This window comes from Orycteropus afer, unplaced genomic scaffold, assembly GCF_000298275.1.
Source record: "Orycteropus afer afer isolate SDZICR_OR568_19922 unplaced genomic scaffold, OryAfe1.0 scaffold00018, whole genome shotgun sequence".
NCBI lineage: Eukaryota > Metazoa > Chordata > Mammalia > Tubulidentata > Orycteropodidae > Orycteropus > Orycteropus afer.
The window spans coordinates 480,831-499,824 of record NW_006921605.1 but is presented as its reverse complement, the minus strand read 5'-3'; the positions used below and the strand labels follow the sequence as shown (position 1 = coordinate 499,824).

Genomic DNA, 18,994 nt, shown 5'->3' with positions numbered 1-18,994 from the left:
TCATGCAAATTCTTCTGCTAGTTGGGGTTTAGTCTACTTCTGTATCCTTCCCTTCAAGGCTTAGGGGTCCAAGATTATCTTCTGTGTCTGTGTCAATTGGTTTCCCTTGTCTTTGTTGAAGAGGGTCTGTGCAGTCCTTCTGCCTAGTCCGCCATCTTGCCGGAACTCCCCATGTTCTGATTATTAATGGATGTTTGCAGCTCTTTCTTCTCATCTTGAGATGTGCCACATCAGCAAGTGGGGTTCCTGAAAGCTTTCCTCTATGCACATCATTAAATTTGCCTCTAATCTGAGGAGGCAGCTCTTCTCCAGTCATATTTTGAGTGCCTTCAGACCTGAGGGGCTCACCTTCCCACAGTGAACATAGGTGTGCATATGTTTGTTCATGTCCTGCCTCTCACTTCTTCAGGATATGTTTCTCGAAATGGAATTGCTGGGTCAAATGATATTTCTAGTTTGAATTTTTTTAAGGAAATGCCATACTGTTTGCCACAATGGTTGTACCATTTTACAATCCCACCAGCAGTGTATAAGAGTTCCAGTCTCTCCACAACCTTGCCAGCATTTGTTATTTTCTGTCCTGTTGAACTTTGCTATTATTGCTGGGGTGATATGATATCTCATCATTGTTTCAATTTGCTTCTCTCTAAAGACTAAAGATTGTGAGCAATTCCTCATGTGTTTGTTGGCCGCCAGCATATTGTCTTTAGTGAAGTGTCTGTTCATGTCTCTTGCCCATTTTTGAATTGGGTTGTTTGTCTTTTTAGTGTTGAGGTATTAAATTTTCCTATAGATTTTGGAGATAAGCCCTTTGTCAGATATATTTTCGCCCAATATGTAGGTTCTCTTTTTACCCTTTTGGTGAAGTCTTTCGATGCCCATGAGAATTTAATTTTTAAAAGGTTCACTCATCTGGCTTCTCTTCCACCTTCTGTGCATTCTGGGTTGTGTTTGATGGTCGATTTATGCCGTAAATCAGGGCCCCTAGATTTGCCCCTCTTTTATCTTTGATGAATTTTATACTTTTGGGTTTTACATTTAAGTCTTTGATCCAACTTGAGTTTGTTTTTGTGTATGGGGTGAGGTATGGATCTTGTTTGATTTTTCTGCAAGTAGATATCCAGTTTTACCAACACCATTTGTTAAAGAGGCTATCTCTTCTCCATTTAATGGGTTTTGGACCTTTGTCAAAGATCAGCTGTCCATAGATGGATGGGTCTATTTCTAGGTTTTCAGTTCTGTTCCATTGGTCTATCTGTCATTATACCAATACCATGCTGTTTTGACTACTGTGCTAGCCTATTCTTTTGTGCTTCCACTGTGTTGTGTAATTCTGTAATTTTGGTATTCATCTTCTAGATTTCTAACTGCTGTTTTGTATGATTGTGTATTAATCTTGTTACTTTGTTCTTGAATAGTTTTCTTGAGTTCTTCCAGGGTACTGTCTGTGTTCTCTTTGATTCTGTTTGGCGTTTCCTTGAGCTTTTGTAGAGTTCTATAAACATACCTTCTAAATTCCTTCTCAGATAATTTTATTGCCTCCTTTTCCTCCATGTTTAATGAGACTTTTGTTTGGAATTTTATTTCTATTGTCTTAACCTGTTTTTTTTGTTTGATTTGAGGTTGCCTGTTGTTTCCTAGACATTTTGAATTTGTCTTTAACTGTTAGTTATGTATTGATTTGTTTTGTCTTGACTTTATGATTTAATATTTTTGGAAAGTAGAGCTGGTGTATTTTATTTTTTTCGGTTATTAATTCAGGTATGTTGGGCTGATCTGCAGTTTTCTTTGTGATGATAGACTCACTGTGTGGAATGTGGATGCAAGTCTCTGTTCGTAGTGAAGGGGGTTTAGGATTCGAGCTGGTAGGTGTTGTGGTGACTTAATGTTTTTCTGTTGGATGAGGCAGGGGAGAGGTGGGGAAAGGAGGAAGGAAAGAGGGGGAAGGAAAAAAAGCTCCAAGGTGCCAGTAGCTGTTCCCAGGGCTTTGAGTAGGCTGCTAATGATGACATTATTATGTTAATCACAGGCCCCCAGCTTAAGTTTGGCAAAGACCCCTATGGTTAGGGGGCTGCCACTTTCTGCCAGATTCAGACAGCCGCAAAAACCCCGTAGTCTAGGCCCCTCTGTGCCAAAAAGCTGTCCTTACCCACGCTGCGAGATTGTCCCAGGGACCACCCACTTGGGGCCAGCTTCCCTCTCTGCTCCCTCCCTGTGGTCCCAAGTTTACTGATAAAAGCACGTGCTGAAAGTGGATCTGTGGAGTGGCCACAGGTCCTGGTGCATTCTCTCCACTGCCCCAGGGAGCCCTCCGTGCCCTGTCTCGCCAGCTGGTCCGCGCTCTGTAGGACAGGTTCCCCTGTTTTTCATTCTTTCTGGTTGGTTACACTGCCTCTCCTTTTTTTCTACTCCTACTCCCCTGAGTTTGGCGTTCTCTGACTCAGTGAGCCGCTCAGAGCGCCAGAATCCCTGCTTCAAGATGCTGCACCTAGTTTTTCAAGCACTAAGATGCTAGAGGGAAAACTAGCATGTGGGCCACAGGAAAGACACCATCTTCTCATCTCACCAGTGAAGACCTTTACACTGTGGGGCCTCTATTTCCAGGTGTCACAATCTTATATATGAGAAACCCTAAAGAATCTACAAAAAAAAATAAAGTTGATAAATGGACCAAAGTTGCAAGATACAGGATCAACATACAAAAATCAGTTCTGTATCTATATACTGGCAATGAACATTCTGAAAAGGAAATTCAGAAAACAGTCTTATTTACCATAGCATCAAGAATACAATACTTAAGAATAAACTTAACCATGCAGGTGCAAACTTTGAAGACTGAAATCTACAAAACATTGCTAAAACAAAGAACTAAGTAAGTGGAGAGGCATTGTGTGTTCATGGATTAGATGACTTCACATTAAAATGGCAGTACACCCCAGTGATTTACAGTTTCACTGCAATCTCTGTAAAAGTCCCAGTAGCCTTTTGGGCGGAAACTGGAAAGCTTAATTCTAAAATTCACGGGTAGGTGCAAGAGATCCCAGATAGCCAAGCCAATCTTGAAAAAGGATGATAAAGTTGGAAGACTCAAACTTACTGATTTCCAAACTTAGCACAAAGCTACAGTAATCAAAACAGTGTGGTACTGGTGTAAGAATAGTCATCTAGATCAGTGGAATAGAATTGGGAGTCTAGAAATAAACACATACATCTGTGTTCAATTTCTTTTTGACAAGAGTGCCAGCATCATTTTGGGGAAATAATAGTCTCTCCAACAAATGGACAACCACATGCAAAAGACTGAAGTTGGACTTCTACCTCACATGATATACAAATACTGACTCAAAATGGATCAATAATATAGACATAAGAGCTAAAACGGAAACTTTTAGAAGAAAACATAATGGTAATCCTTTGTGATTTGGCAATGGCTGCTTAGATTTGACATCAAAAGCATAGGAAAGAAAAGAAAAAAATAGGTAAGATGAATTTAATAAAAATTAAAAACTTTTTTGCATCAAAGAACACTATCAAGAGAGTTAAAAGACATCCTAAAGAATGTGAGAAAATATTTACAAGTCATGTATCTGATAATATATAAATATATAAACCAAACCAAATGGACTGCTGTTGAGTTGGATCCGACTCCTAGCGACTCTTCCTTGGGTTTCCAAGGTTATATTGGTACAGAAGTAGATTGCCCAACCTTCGTTCTGAGGAGTGGCTGGTGGGTTTGAATCGTCAGCCTTCTGGTTAGCAGTCAAATGTCTTACGCACTACGCCACCAGAGCTCCTTTGTATATGTATGTATATATGTATATATGTATGTATATATACATATACACACACATATATAAAGCACACCTAAAATTCAACAACAAAAAGACCATCCAATTTAAAAATAAGACAAAAGATTTTGAATAAACATGTCTCCAAAGAAAACATATAAATGGCCAACAAACGTGAAAAGATACTCATTGTCATTAAGGAAATGCAAATCAAAACCATAATGAGATACCACTTCACACTATAGCAGCTATTACCAAAAAAATGAAAATAGAAAATAGCAAGTGTTGACAGGGATGTGGAAAAACTGAAACTCTCGTGCACTGCTGGTGGGAATGTAAAATGGTATAGCTGCTGTGGAAAAGAGTCTGGTAGTTCCTCAAAATATGGAACATAGAAGTACCATATGCTCCAGCAAAATCCCACTTCTAGGTATACAACCAGAAGAACCAAAAACATATATCCACACAAAACTTGTACATCACTGTTCATAGTAGCCAGTGTTCGCAACAGCCAAAGAGGGGACCAACTCTGTGCCATCAGGTGGTGAATGGATAAACAAAATGTGCCCCATCTGTGTTGCTGTCATTGGGTGCCGTTGAGCCCATTCTGCCTCGCAGTTACCCGTGTAACAAAGTGGAATTGCCATACAGAGTTTTCTAGGCTATAAACTTCATGGGAGCAGATCCCCAGGTCTTTTGTCTCATGGAGCTGTTAAGTGGGTTTGAACCACCAACCTTTTTAATTAGCAGCCAAGTACTCAACTATTGTGCCACCTGGGCTCCTTGGTGTATCCATACAACGGACTGTCACGCAGCCATGAAGAAGAACAAGGCACTGATGCGTGTTCCCACATGGCTGAACACTGAAGACATGGTATACAGGGAGCCAGATGTCGCAGGAGTGGGCTGCTGGGTCCCTGCTGTACACATCTCAGCTCATGGGGAGTTGTCTTTTCTGTGAGGCCGAGCCTTGCATTGCCTTTGACAAGGTGCTGGCTCTTGATAATCCTTGCAAGACTGTGACCCTGGTGTCGCAAATGGGCTGTATGAGCAGGAGCTGTCCAGAGAACGTCCTGAAGTCCCCAGCCCCCTGCCCCCTGACACTGCCCTAATCTGCAGTCAGAAATGGGAAATGCAGTCTCAGGATGTACAGAGCTAGGAGGGTCTGATGGGAGCAGTCATCTTCGTGTGAGGTATTTGTGCACACACAGACTCATGTATTGTCTTGTCATTTGGAATTCTGCAGGCCTGTCACAGACTACCTGGATGAAAGGGCCCTGCAGGGGCTGAAGCAGATTCACCAGCAGGTTTGTATGCACCAGGTCCAGCTGGTGGTGTAATCCAGCCATTCTGGGTTGGTTTTTAGCCCTCTCAGCCTTGTCATTACAGGAGATAAGCCTTCCTTAGCAACTTACAGCAACTTGCGGGTTCTTTTATGTGGCGCTCGAGCTGGGACTTTGAAGCCCTGAGCTTGTCCTTTTTCTTTCTCTGCTTCCTTTATGTAGCAACAGTGGGAGCAGCCAGCACCTTATACTCTCTAGTTTGACAGAAATGTCTGAAGGTCTCAAATCCACTGCCACCCAGTGTCGTGTCTGTCACAAGTGTTTGATTAAGGTTACTCAGTGGTGGTGAGATTTCTTCCTCTAGAACCGTTCTCAATACCCACATGTCTTAGTTGGGTTCTCCAGAGGAGCAAAAAACCTTGAGATTTACCTCAAGGAAGTGGCTCATGCAGTTGTAGGGACTGGCAAGTCCCAAATCTGTAGGTGAGGCAGCAGGATGGGGACTTCTGTAGGCTTATGTCCCAAGGTCCATAAGTCAGCTGACAAGGGTCCACAGGTCAGTGGACAAGAAGAATTCAGGGTTGAGAGAGAGCAAGCCCTGTCAGAATATCCTTTTATATTATGAAGGCAGGCCACATCCCAGGGATAATCCCCTTTCACTTAATGATTGATTACATTAGATCATGGCATGGAAGGTGATTACACATCAGCCCCTATCGCATCACCATCCCATCATCTCATCATCCCATCCCACTCTCCCACTATGCCATCATCATTGTCCCACCACACCATCCCATCACCACATGCCAACTCACCACCACATGCCAGCCCACCAGCACACCATCCCACCACTATGTGCCAACTCACCACCATGTGCCAACCTACCACCACACCACCCACCACCATGTGCCAACTCACCACCACATGCCAACCCATCACACCATCCCACCACCATGTGCCAACCTACCACTACGCTGTCCCACCACCACACGCCAACTCATCACCATGTGCCAACACACCACCATGTCACCCCACCACCACAATAAACCACCCCACCAAGCCATCCTGCCACCAAGCCATCCTGCCACCATGCCATCCTGCCTCACCACCATCCCACCACCATGCTAACCCGCCACTGTGCCGACCTGCCCCCATGTCATCTCACCATCACGCCATGCCACCACTATGCCAACCCACCACCATGTCACCCCACCATGCCAACCCACCACCCCACCCCACACCAACCCACCACCACACCATTTCACCACTCTATCCTACCACCACACCATCCCACTACCACACCCTACCATGCCAACCAAGCACCACGGCATCCCACCATTCCATCCCACTGTGCCATCATCCCATCACACCACCCCAACATGCCACCACACCATCCTGTCATTGCTACATCACATCACCCATCTGTTCAAACCAGTGAGACTCAAAGCTGAGCCAAGTTGCCATGTGAACCATCACATCCTTTATAGAGCTGATGTTTGACTTAAACAGTGGAGGTAAATGCTCTGTACACTTTGGTATGTTATGGTAATGATAGTGTCATGAAGTACTTCAAATACTTCTGAAGAAAAAGTATGACCACTGTCCCTGATGGCTGCATTAATGTTCTAACCAAGCTGCCAGGTAGGGGATAGGTAGGAATTAGCCCCTGGTCAGATGGCAGGTCCCATCCAGCTCATCTCACTGGTTGTGTGACCCTTCCTGCCTCTCTTAAACCTCACGTTCACTCTGTGTGAGGGACATGTGATGCTCTGCCTATTAGTCCCATCCAGCACTGTCATGATGGTCACCCATAGTCATGGGGTGACATACGCAGCCCTCACTGTTGGCCTAGGCAGGTCTGTCCCAGGCCCTTTGGTGGTGGTGAGCATTCCTTGCTTCACATGTGTTCAGTGCTTAGTAGTGTCGGTTTAACCCAAGGCCGACTGAGCATCCTGTGAGTGTGCAGAGGCGCCTTGTCACTGTGACTGGCATCTCCCTGCTGACCATGATTCTGGTCACCATCCATGCTGGCCTGGTACTCATACGCTCGTTTGGTACTTCCTAACGTTAGGGCAGATTGTGTTATTTAAAAAAGTAAAAGCTATTCAAATAACTGATTGTCAGTTGTTTATTTTTCAGCTTTATGATCATCAGTTATACAGGTAAGCTTTAAAAACTGAAGTCCTTGTATTTTGTGTCTTACTGAGTGAAAGGTGGACAGGTGTGTTAGTCCTTGCGAGTAGCTATGTGAAGTGCTCACCTTTGATCCATGCCAACTGTTGTCCATCCTGTGTCGTCTTACTAGGCACCGTAGTCACTTTGTTCCATTCTCAGAAGATGGGAAAGGTCTAACCGAGTTGGTGCTTTAAGATTTATTGTGTTCTGGGATCTGTTCACTGTGTGGCCTCCACCATAACCACATACAGGAGTGTCGCTATCACCCTAGACTCTCCCTTTGCCCTTTTGCAATGATCCCTGCCCAGACCCCAGCCATGGGAGCCTCTGACCTGCTGTCTCCACAGATTTGCCTATTCCGGGTAGTCCGTGAACCTACAATAAGGAGTCCTTTGTATTTGGTTTATTTTGCATAGGGTTAGGTTTCTGAGGTTCATCGTGTTGTTGCCTATGTGTGTTCATACTGTGTTTTATTGCTGAACACCGTGCATGGTGTGTGTGGCTCTGCATCGTACGTGGCATGCGCGGCTGTACATCGTGTGTGGTGTGCATTGCTGTACAGCATGTGTGGCGTGGTTTGCTGTACATCGTGTGTGGTGTGCGTTGCTGTACGTCATGTGTGGCATGTGTGGCTGTACGTCATGCATGGTGTGTGTTGCTGTACATCATGCATGGTGTGCATTGCTGTACAGCATGCATGGCATGCATTGCTATACGGTGTGCGTATATAGCATGCATGGTGTGTGTTGCAGTATGGTGTGCATATATATCGTGTGGCGTGCGTTCCTGTACATCGTGCATGGCATGCATTGTGGTACAGTGTGCGTAGTGTGTGTTGCTGTGTAGCGTGCCATAGGGTGCATGGACCTCGGTGTTTTTCTGCTCCCCAGTTGAGAAGCTTTTAGATCCATTTTGCTATGAGTGTTGGTGAGTATGTGTGGGTGTACGTTTTCATTTTCCTTGTTAAATGCCTTGCAGTGGAGTTGCTGGGTTGCAGAGTAACCCAGGAGTGATGGGAGCAATGTTTCCCAAGTTGCAACCAACCTATGCTTGGTTGCCATGCTTTTTTCATACTCGCCGGTGGTGGTGAGCGTTCCTGGACCAACTTGTGCTCAGCACTTGTGGTGTCAGCCCTGCAGCCTGTGGGTGTGGACAGCTACCTCACTGTTATTGCGACCGTGGTGCTGGGCGTCTTGTCTTGAGCTGACTGGCCATTCCTTGTCTTCTTTGCTGAGGCGTCCTGCCTGCTTGGAAACACTGGACCTTCTGTCTTCTTGTGGTTGGACCTTGGCCAGACATGTGATCTGCCATGCCTGCTTCCATTCTGTGGCTGGCCTTGCCACTGACTCCGTGGCTGCTAGTGTGACTTCATGTGGGGTAGGGGACTCACTGCCCTCTTTCACTCCTGCGTGGTTTAATCATACACCCCTTCCCAGCTTCACTGAAAGCCTCAGTGCTGCCCCCAGGTTCCCCTAGCCTTCTCCATTCGGGGTCTTGTTGGGGACATCCCAGCTGGCTTGAATGTCCCTCCCTAGACGGCCTGGACATACTCTAGGCAGCCCTGTGGGTCCTTCTCTTGAGGCCTCAGCCTGTACTCTGCTGTCCAGGGGCTGCAGACCCTCACCTCGGTGTTCTCTCCAGTGTCTGGGTGTCCCAGGCAGGTGTTTTGTTTTTCTTCTTAGCAGCTGTGGCCCTCTTGTCCCAGCTCCCACCCTCAGCCCATAGATGAGCAGGTAGCAGAGCAGAGGCAGACGCTCCCCTGTGGCTCTGCATGTGGCCCATACGGTGGCATCTTTCTGGTGCCTGGATTAGCTTGGTCTTGAAAACAAGCCTAAGTTGAACAGTCAGTCTTGTGTGATGGTGTGACCTGGTCAGTGCTGTGAGGCGGCTGTGCCTGGTACAGATTGGGAATTGGGGTAGTCCCAGTTACGAACAAGAATGATCAGGACAGTGATCCGTTTCATTTCTTTTCATGAAAGCGGCTCCTACTTTCAGTAACAGAATCAGTTAATCGGCATTTTAGCAGTGTTTGGAGTGGAGGTTAAGGTTACCTGTGAGGCTGTTTGTTTCATATGGTGAGACATCTAACCCTGAATGTTTTTGTTAATTTTTCAGGGGTCTGGGAGGAGAACTCATGAGACAAGCAGGTAGGTCTGGCAGACGAAGGTGGCTAATTATGAGATTAAACCCTTTATTCTAACCATTAAGGGAGGGGACTGGAAAGCTGAGGCAGTTACTTCGTGTTTTGGTTCTGTAAAGCTTCCTGGGAACATGTCCTTTCAGAACAAATCTGGTGATTTTCTCCAAAGTTGCTGCTGAGTGTAGGCCTCATTGAGTGTATTGACCTCAAGCAGCCGGCCCCACTGTGGGGCTCCTGTCCCAGTGTTTCTCTGTTGCCTGGCTCTGACTCTTCACTCCCGGGTGCTCTGACCTGCTGTTGTGGCCACGTGGCGGGCGTGCTGGCGGGTGGTCAGGAGGCGGGCTGCAGAATGAAGCTGAGGTGTCTGGTGCTCTGTGCTCTCTTCACAGCAGTTAAGTAAAGCGTAGCTTGGAGCAGGGACTGACTCTTCGTTACACGCAGGCCTTAGCAGCCAGCCCTGAGGTTAATGCAACACATTTCTACAATTCTAAAGCTGGCCCAGCTCACCTTCTTGAAGACCTGCACACACTCAGCGGTTTGGTACCGTTCATCAGATGTCCAGGGCCCCTGGGTGGTGCAAACAGGTTGTGTGCAACTGGTGACTGAAAGGTCGGCAGTTTGAACCCACCCAGTAGCACTGTGGAAGAAAGTCCTGTGATCCGGTTCCCTGAGGACTGTTGTTGACACTGAGTCAATTCTGACTCACTGTTACAAAGTACCATCACAGAGCAGAACTGCTTCCTGGCGTTTTCCTGGCTGTAGTTTTCCATAGCACCACTGGGTGGGTTTGAACCATCAACCTTTAGGTTAGTTGAGTACAAACTGTTGGCACCATCTAGGGCCTTCCCGTAAAGATTTTATCCATGACAACCCTGTCGGAGCAGTTCTGTGTAACAGATGTGGTTCCCGTGCGTCAGAATCAACTTGGTGGCAGTGTGTTTGTGGTTCTGGTTTCCATCAGACACCCACAGGTCCCTGAATGGTGCAGATGGGTAAGTGCTTGACTGGCTGAAAGCGTGGAGGCGCAGACTCACCCAGAGACACCTTGGAAGAAAGGCCCAGTGCTGCACCTGGGAACTTCAGCAGCTGGAGACCCTGGGAGCAGAGTTCATCCATACCCGTGTGGGGTCGTGTGAGCTGGGCTCGACTCAGTAGTAACTGGTGGCTTTTATCAAGTGTCTTTCCTGTGCCCTGGCCACAAGTGGGGGGCAGGTGAGCAAGGGGCAGGCGAGGGGAGTATGGCTCCTCGGGGAGCCCCTTGCCCAGGGGTTGGGGTACCATGGGCCACAGTGGGTGCTGGTCTGGGTGGGGTACCTGATGCCCACAGGGTCTTCATGGAGTTGGATGGGCAGATGTTCCAGATACGCAGGAGTGCGCTTGCTCCTCTCTGACCTGAGGTGCCTCGCTGACCTCTGCAGGGACGTCCTTGTGGAGAAGTGCTGGCCGGATTCATTGGGGCCAGCCGAGGGTCCTTACGTATCTGACAAATGGAGCTGGTTTCTGTGAGTGGACGCACAGGGCAGCAGAGTTCTACAGCTGCAGCTTTTGAACATGGATATGCTCACAGTCTACAGAGGCCTCAGTGTGGACTGCAGGGTGGCTCCTGGCTGGGGGGCTGGTGCCATGGTCATGAGCTTCCTGTGGGTTGGGGGACCACTGCCATGGTCGTGAGCTTCCTGCTGGCTGGGGGGGCGGTGCCATGGTTGTGAGCGGCTCCTGGCTGGGGGCCGGTGCCATGGTCGTGAGCTTCCTCCAGGCTGCAGGTTGGGGAGGGCAGGTGGTTGGCCCCGGCCAACTCACAGGACTGTGTTGTTTGACCTTTGGCCTCCCAGAGAGACCACTGCTACCACAAAGAGGGAAAGAAAAATGGCTCCCAGTCCTGCAGTGTGAGGACCACTCTGAGGCTTGGTGGTTCCTTCGTGCCGGCTTTTCTTATCCATTCTTGTTTGTGAAATCGGGGTCAGGCTGTATATACTGTTTGGTATTCTCTCCAAACCAAACCAAACTCACTGCTGTGGAGTCGGATCCAACTCATAGCGACCCCTCCTTGGGTTTCCGAGGTGGTATCACTACAGAAGTAGATTGCCCAGTCTTCCTTCCCAGGAGTGGCTGGTGGGTTTAAACTGCCAGCCTTCTGGTTAGCAGTCAGATGCCTTAGGCACTACACCACCAGAGCTCCCTTTTATTCCCTACTCAGTGTATTGCTGATCACTTTCCATGCCAATTAGATCAGCGTCTTGGACTTTTTATTGGGAATGTAGTGACCTAGATGTGCTCTGACTGATTAATTACTGTTCCTTTAAGCGTTGCCAGCCCTGCATTACAATTAGAATTTTGATGAACTTAAAGAAAAAAAAGTTATTTTCTCCAGATGGGGAGTGACTGGCAGGTGGAATGCATGAGCATCTGGGAGCCCTGCTTTGAGAAGTCCCGCACATTCCCCCAGTAGTGTGTGTGGTGGCTGCTTCTCTCCCATGACCCAGGCCCTTGAGACACATGGGTTTACCACCGTGACAGGTGAGTAGGAGCAGGAGTGCCCTGCTTCAGAGTCTGTAAGGGCCAAGGCAAGGTGGCTGTTCCCCACGACCTTGTTCACCTGCAGCCACTGTGCGATACAGACGTACTTAGTTTGGTCCAAGATGAAACCTGCCTGGCTGCTGTTAAGGAGCCCTGGTGGTGCAGTGGTTAAGGCATTTGGCTGTTAACCGAAAGGTCACTGGTTTGAATCCACCAGCCGCTCCATAGGAGGAAGATGGGGCAGCCTGCTTCCGTGAAGATTGACAGCCTCGCAGACCTTATGGGGCAGTTCCACTCTGTCCTCTAGGGGCGCTGTGGATCAGCCTGGACTCCACGGCAATGGGTGGTGGTGGTGGATAGCTGCTATTTGGTCGTTTGGCACACTCATACACCCCAGATTCTCGAGTGTTTTGCCATGAACGGTAGTTGTGGGTTGTGGTCTGTTGGGGGACTGATGCAGGATAGTCTCTGTCCCCCCGTGTGTGTCCCTCCTACCTGCAGGGCATGGAGAAAGAAGAGGGAGAGGAAGTGAGGGGAGGACGTTTTTCCCCGAGGCAATGCCCCTTCCACCCCAGGCCCCTACCCTCCGCTGCTGTCATCCCGTCTCATTCCCTCCAGACCTGGGTCAGCAGCAGGAGACCCTGTGGTCCGGCGGCCTCTCTGCCTCCCTGTGGTCTCTGCAGGTGGTGGTTTTGCTTGGAGTGGCTGGCAGCTGCAGTGATGCCCTGGTTGACTGCTTGATGTACTCAGGTTTTTCCCATTCTTGTTTGTTTTCCCTTCATATGAAATTACTTTCCTTTGCAATTTTATTGGTGTATAAAACCATTTACTCCCTCCCCCTTGTCCTCTCACCAGCGTTCACCTCCCCTCATCCTCTCACCATCGCTCATTCTTTAGTATTTTCCATAGTAAATGTCTTCTGGTGGTAAATTCTCTGATCCGTCTGCCTGAAAATGCCCTCTTCATACTCCTTCTTAAAAGGTATTTTTGCAAGGCCTAAAACTTGAGGTTCATATTTATTCACTGATTTATTTCACTTTAAAGATAACATTCTGCTGTCTTAAGGATTTTTCCTTTTTGTTGAGAAGTTATCTGCCAGTCTACTTACTACTTGATTGAAGGTAATCTGTTCATTTTCTCTGTCTTCTTTTAAGAGTTTTTTTTTTTTATTTTTGATATTCATGATTTTACCATGATACACTTAGAATGATTTTTCTTTGTATGTATCTTGCTGTGATTCTGAGATTTGTAATGCTTCATAATCTGTAATTTAATTTTTTTTTTTCTGTCAGTTTTGGAAAAATTGTGAGCCATTATTTTTTCAAATACTGCTCCTATCCTGTTTACCGTCTCCTCTGCTTCAGGAGCTCCAGTCACCAGGAGGGCAGACTACCTCCCTTTATCTTTCATGTCTCCTGCTCACTTTTCTGTCTTTTCATGCTTTCAGTCTCTGTGCTTCCATCTGGATATTTTCTTGGACTTATCTTCCATATTACTAATTCTTTCTTCAACTGTCTTATTTGCTAATAAATTCATCATTTCTTAATGGCAGTGTTTTTATCTTTGCATAAAAATTTTTACTTAAATAGTTTCCATGTCTTTGTTATAGTTTTCAATCATTTCTTTCATCTCCTTGAACATTTTAAAATCTATGTCTAATTGTACTGTTATCTAGAGCTTCTATGATATGTTCCCAAAGTTCTGGATAACGTGTATGAAAAATTATAGAAGTACTTTGAGGCCTAGGAATGTTCTGTCCTTTAGAATGGCTTTCTGTTTTTTCCTGGTGGATAAGGATGCTAACTATATGGGGTCCCTCTTCTGGTTTTAGGGTTTGAGCGATCCTGGGGTGCTCCTCCAGTTTTAGGGTTTGAGTGATCTGGGGTGCCTCCTCCAGTTTTAGGGTTTCAGTGATCTGGGATACCTCCTCCTGTTTCAGGGTTTGAGTGATCTGGGGTGCCTCCTCTGGTTTTAGGGTTTGAGGGGATTCAGTGCCTGGTATCAGCTAAGCAACATTTTACACTTACGTCCAGGGTGAGGCCCTTTGGACTCAGAACCTTCCTCAACATCCCTGAACTGCAGTTTTTGTTCAGCGGTCTTTAGACAAAGGAGCTCTGGTAGTGTAGTGGTTCAGGCATTCAGCTCCTAACCAAAAGGTCAGTGATTCAAACCTACCAGCTGCTCCATGGAAGAAAGATGAGGCTTCTGCTTCTGTAAAGATTTATAGCTTGGAACCCATAGGGGTTGCTGTGAGTTGGAATCAACTCGATGGCAATGAGTCTTTTACTTTTTTAGGGTGCTCTGGTGGCATAGTGCCTAAGGCATTTGGCTACTAAGGGCTGGTGGTTCAAATCCACTCAGCTACTCCTTGGAAGGAAGACTGGACAATCTACTTCTGTAGGGATACCGCCTCGGAAACCCAAGGAGGGGTTGCTAGGAGTTGGAAAACAACTCAATGGCAGTGATTCTGTTATTTGTTGGGGGTCTTTAGACGCTCTGACTGGCTTGGAATTGGAAGAACCTCTTCTGAGATCACCGGGCACTCCAGTGGGAGGCAGTTCACGTCTCATTTCCAGTCTTCTCCCAGATCTTTGCTGGAGATTTTTCACTTTCATGAAACTTCTCCTGAGACTTTAAGCAGGTATTTGTTTATAATTTCACCCAGCTTAAAATAAAAAATGGTGCCATGGAATTCTCAAGATTGTAGGCCTTGGTCACCCTTTGGACCTGGAACTGAACCCACCTGAGGCTGTTTTTAGTCCAACAGTAGGTCCACAAGGTGAACACTAACTCTAGGAAGGTACACACTCCTTAATAAGGACAGTATACCATTTGAGATCAAAAGGGGACCATTTGCCCAAGGACAAAGTTCAGAACAGGAAGGGTTGATTAGGACAGAAGGAGGAATGGAAACAAGAAACAGGGGAATTGGAGGGGTGATGTTCTGTTGGAGGGATGGCAGTTAATGACATGAAATTAAATGTGTGTGAGTTGTTGAACAGAAAACTGATTTGCTCTGTCAGCTTTCATCCAAATGACAAAAAGTTCTAAAACAATAAAATCAGGCAGAAGGGTGGGGCGAATAAGAGACCAGCTAGAGAGCCTGTTCCTTCAGCTGGCTGGGACAGGATCTTGTGTATGTGAGATGGTCATGGGAGTGACTGTCAGTCCCTTTTGCCATTTGTTGTTGTTGTTGTTATGTGCCATCAAGTCGGCCCCGACTCATAGCGACCCCTCCTTGGGTTTCCGAGGCAGTATCACTACGGAAGTAGGATTGCCCAACCTTCCTTCCGAGGAGTGGCTGGTGGGTTTGAACCGCCAGCCTTCTGGTTAGCAGTCAAGTGCCTTAGGCACTATGCTATTTTGCCATTTAACATAAGTTAATCAAGGGAGTGACTGTCCCATCTTCTCGGCCATATTCCATTGACCAGATGTCAGTCACAGGTGGTACCCACACATGGGGGACTTGTTGATGGCGTCCAGCACGCTGACACTGACGGCAGCCCTGTGGAGATCAGAGTCCCACAGTGCCTGATTTTCGTAGGGCTTTTAATGACTGATTTCTTGAAAGTAGACAGGTAGGCCTTTCTTCCCAGGTGCCTCTGCATGGACTCAAACCTCTAACCTTTCAGATGGTGGTTAAGCAGGTTGACTGCTTGTACCACACAGGACTCTAGGATGTCGCTAACAGCCTCAACAAGAGCAGTGTTTTTTATTTAAAATGGGAGAATATGTTCTTCAAATAAACTCTCATGCATACATCTCAAACAAATTAAAGCACAGTTGTGCTGACTGAAGTAAAGGTGGGGCTGTTTGCAAAAAAAAAAAAAAAAAGAAAAATGTCTCAGTGTCAGGATGGGAGCTCTGGTGGTGCAGTACCTAAGGCATTTGACTGCTAACCAGAAGGCTGGCGATTCAAACCCTCAGAAGGAAGACTGGGCATTCTACTTCTGTAGAGATAATGCCTCGCAAACCCAAGGAAGGTCACAATGAGTTGGATCCAACTCAAAGGCAGCGAGTTTGTTTGTTTTGTAGCTTCAGGTTGGTCCAGATTGCCTAGACTGTTACTTCTTCAAAAATGTTTTTATATTGAACAATTATAAACTTATGGGAAGTTGTAAAATTATTGAATCCTGTGTATCTTTCCACCCAGTTCCCCCAGGAAACTGACATTGGTGCCATATCAATGACCAGACTTCACACCTTACTCAGTTTTAACATGTACTTGTGTGTGTATGTGTGTGTGTGCACGCACAGTTTTATGCCACATTGAAGATCTGTATAATTACCCCAATAGTCAAGATATGTAACTGTCCTTCTTTGACCACAAGGGACTGCCTCACACTGGCTCTTTGTTCTCGCACACCCTTGTCCTCGTCCCCTGGCAGCCACACTCTGTCTCTGTAAGTCTGTCATTTAAAAAAAAATTTTTTTTGTAATTCTGTCATTTCAAGGATGCTACAGAAGTGGGGTCATATGGCACATAACCCTTCAAGGAGGACTTGTTCATGAGCACAGTGCCTGAGCCATGTATATTGGCCCACTTTTTGTTCCATTGTGTGGTTGTACGAGTTTGTCTGGTGATCCACCCATTAAAGGACATTTGGTCTCTTCCCAGCTTTTTACTGTTAAGAATAAGGCTACCAGAAACATCTGTGCACAAGTTTTTGTGTGAACCTGATTTGTCCTTTTTCTGGGATAAATGTTTAAGTGTTGAGTACTATAAGTGCATGCTTAGTTTTGTAAGAAACTGCCAAACTATTTCCAGATGGCTGCAGCACTCAACATCCCACATGCAATGCAGGTGGGACATGCCTGTTCATATCCTTGCAAACACTGAGTGTTATCACTGCTTTTCATTTTTGCCATGATGCCAGGCACATGCTGGTCCCTCACAGGATTGTTAGCATTTTCTTACTGGCTAGTGATGTTGAACTTCTTGTCATGTGCTTCTTTTTTGTTTTGCTTTTAATGTAAAAAAGCATTTAAAGTCATATGCAGGCCAAATGTCTAAGGAAATTATTTTTTAAAATAGTGAAGCCTTGCAGTTTCCAGTCATTAAAGCATAACACACCCTTATTCAAGACTGAATGGTGTTTTCTTAGGAGCAGACAAATGAATCAGTAGAGATTCTCTATCAGAATAGACAATCTAGAAATAAAGCCCAGAGTGGGAGTATATATGGGAATTGGATGTATGACAAAGAAGGACAGTTTATTCAATGAATGATGATGTCACAAATGGCATACCTCACACACACACAAAGCTAAATTTCTGATGAATTAAAACTTGATATAAAGCCATTTACAATAGCTACCAAAAAGATAAAATACTTGGGAATAAATCTTGCCATGAACATGAAAGACCTATACAAAAAAAAACTACAAAACACTACTTCAAGAAACTATAAGATATCTGCATAAATGGCGGAACATACCATGCTCATGGATAGGAAAATTGAATGTTATGAAAATGTCAGTACTACCCAAAGCTATCTATACATTCAATGCAGTCCCAATCCAGATCCCATCAACATTCTTTAAAGACATAGAAAAACTAATCACTAACTTTGTATGGAATGGAAAAAGATCTCAGATAAGCAAAGCACTACTGAAGAAGAACAAAGTAGGAGGTCTCATACTCCTAGATCTCAAAACCTACTATAGTGTCACAGTTGTCAAAACAGCGTGGTGTTGGTATAACAACAGACACATAGGCCAGTGGAACAGATTTGAGAACCCAGAAATAGATCCACCCACCTATAGTCAGCTGGTCTTTGACAAAGGGCTAAAATCCATTAAATGGGGAAGAGATAGTCTCTTTCATAAATTGTGCTGGCAAAACTGGATATCCATTTGCAGAAAAATGAAACAGGATTCATACCTCACACCACTCACAAAAACTAACTCCAGATCAGACTTAAATGTGAAACCTAAAACTATAAAGTTCATCAAAGAAAAAACAGGGGCAAACTTAGGGCCTGATATTATGGCACAAATAGCCTATCAAGCATAACCCAAGATGCACAAACAGCAGAAGATAAACTAGATAACTGGAACCTTCTAAAAATTAAATTCTTATGTGCATCAAAAGACTTCTCCAGAAGAGTGAAACAAGAGCCTACAGAATGGGACAAAAATATTCAGCAATGACATAAATACTGGACAAAGGACTTATCTCTAAAATATATAGAAAACTTTAACAGCTCAACATCAGAAAGACAAACAATCCAATTAAAACATGGGCAGAAGACATGGACAGACACTTCACCAAAGAGGATACTCAAGGCAGCCAGCACGTGAAGAAATGCTCATGATCATTAGCCATCAGAGAGATGCAAATCAAAACAACCATCTCACCCCAGCATTAATAGCAAACTTTGACAAGACAGAAAGTGACAAATGCTGGCGAGGATATGGAGAGATTATGACTCTCATACACTGTTGTTGGGACTGTAAAATGATACAGCTACTGTGGAAATTGGTATGGCGGTTCCTTAAAAAGTTGGAAACAGAAATACCATTTGACCCAGCAATCCCATTACTAGGTATATATCCTAAAGACAGGGCAGGAGAGAGGGTGGGAGAGTGGGAGAAAGGGGATAAAAAGCCAGGAACCCGGACAGAGGAGCAGTCAGCCACAGGGATCCAGGTGAGGACAGGAAACTCAGGCACTCCCGAAACAAACAGCAGGGCGGGAGAAAGGGGATAAAAAGAACCTGGACAGGGGAGCAGTCAGCCACAGGGATCCAGGTGAGGAGAGGGAACTCAGGTGCACTCAGAGCAGCAGGGCGGGAGAGCTGGAGAAAGGGGATTAAAATGCCCAGGAATCCGGACAGAGGAGGAGTCAGCCGCAGGGACCCAGGTAAGGGTGGTACAAGAGGTTTCCAACAGGGAGACAAACTTGCGTGTCGGTTTGTTCTACCATGGTGACGTGTTGATGTGAGTTTTGAGGCTGAGCCACTGGTGTTTCAAACCCAGTGGGATGCACATGGTGCACAGGTATGAGCCCAGCTTACAGACTGAGACAGACTAGGAAGAAGAAAAGGCCGTCGCTTCTCAAAGAATTGGATAGGGAAAATGTTATGAATA

General features: G+C 45.8%; 1 protein-coding gene across 1 annotated transcript in view; it reads left to right on the top strand.

The window, feature by feature from the left end:
• Nucleotides 1-18,994, top strand: part of TBCD (tubulin folding cofactor D) — a gene marked incomplete at its 3' end in the record, with an annotated part of 232,325 nt that overhangs the window by 183,244 nt on the left and 30,087 nt on the right. The window contains exons 21-24 of the mRNA XM_007959786.1: nt 5,035-5,095; nt 7,211-7,233; nt 9,362-9,393; nt 12,522-12,586. Of these exons, the coding sequence (XP_007957977.1) occupies nt 5,035-5,095; nt 7,211-7,233; nt 9,362-9,393; nt 12,522-12,586 (181 nt within the window). The remainder of the gene's footprint in view (nt 1-5,034; nt 5,096-7,210; nt 7,234-9,361; nt 9,394-12,521; nt 12,587-18,994) is intronic.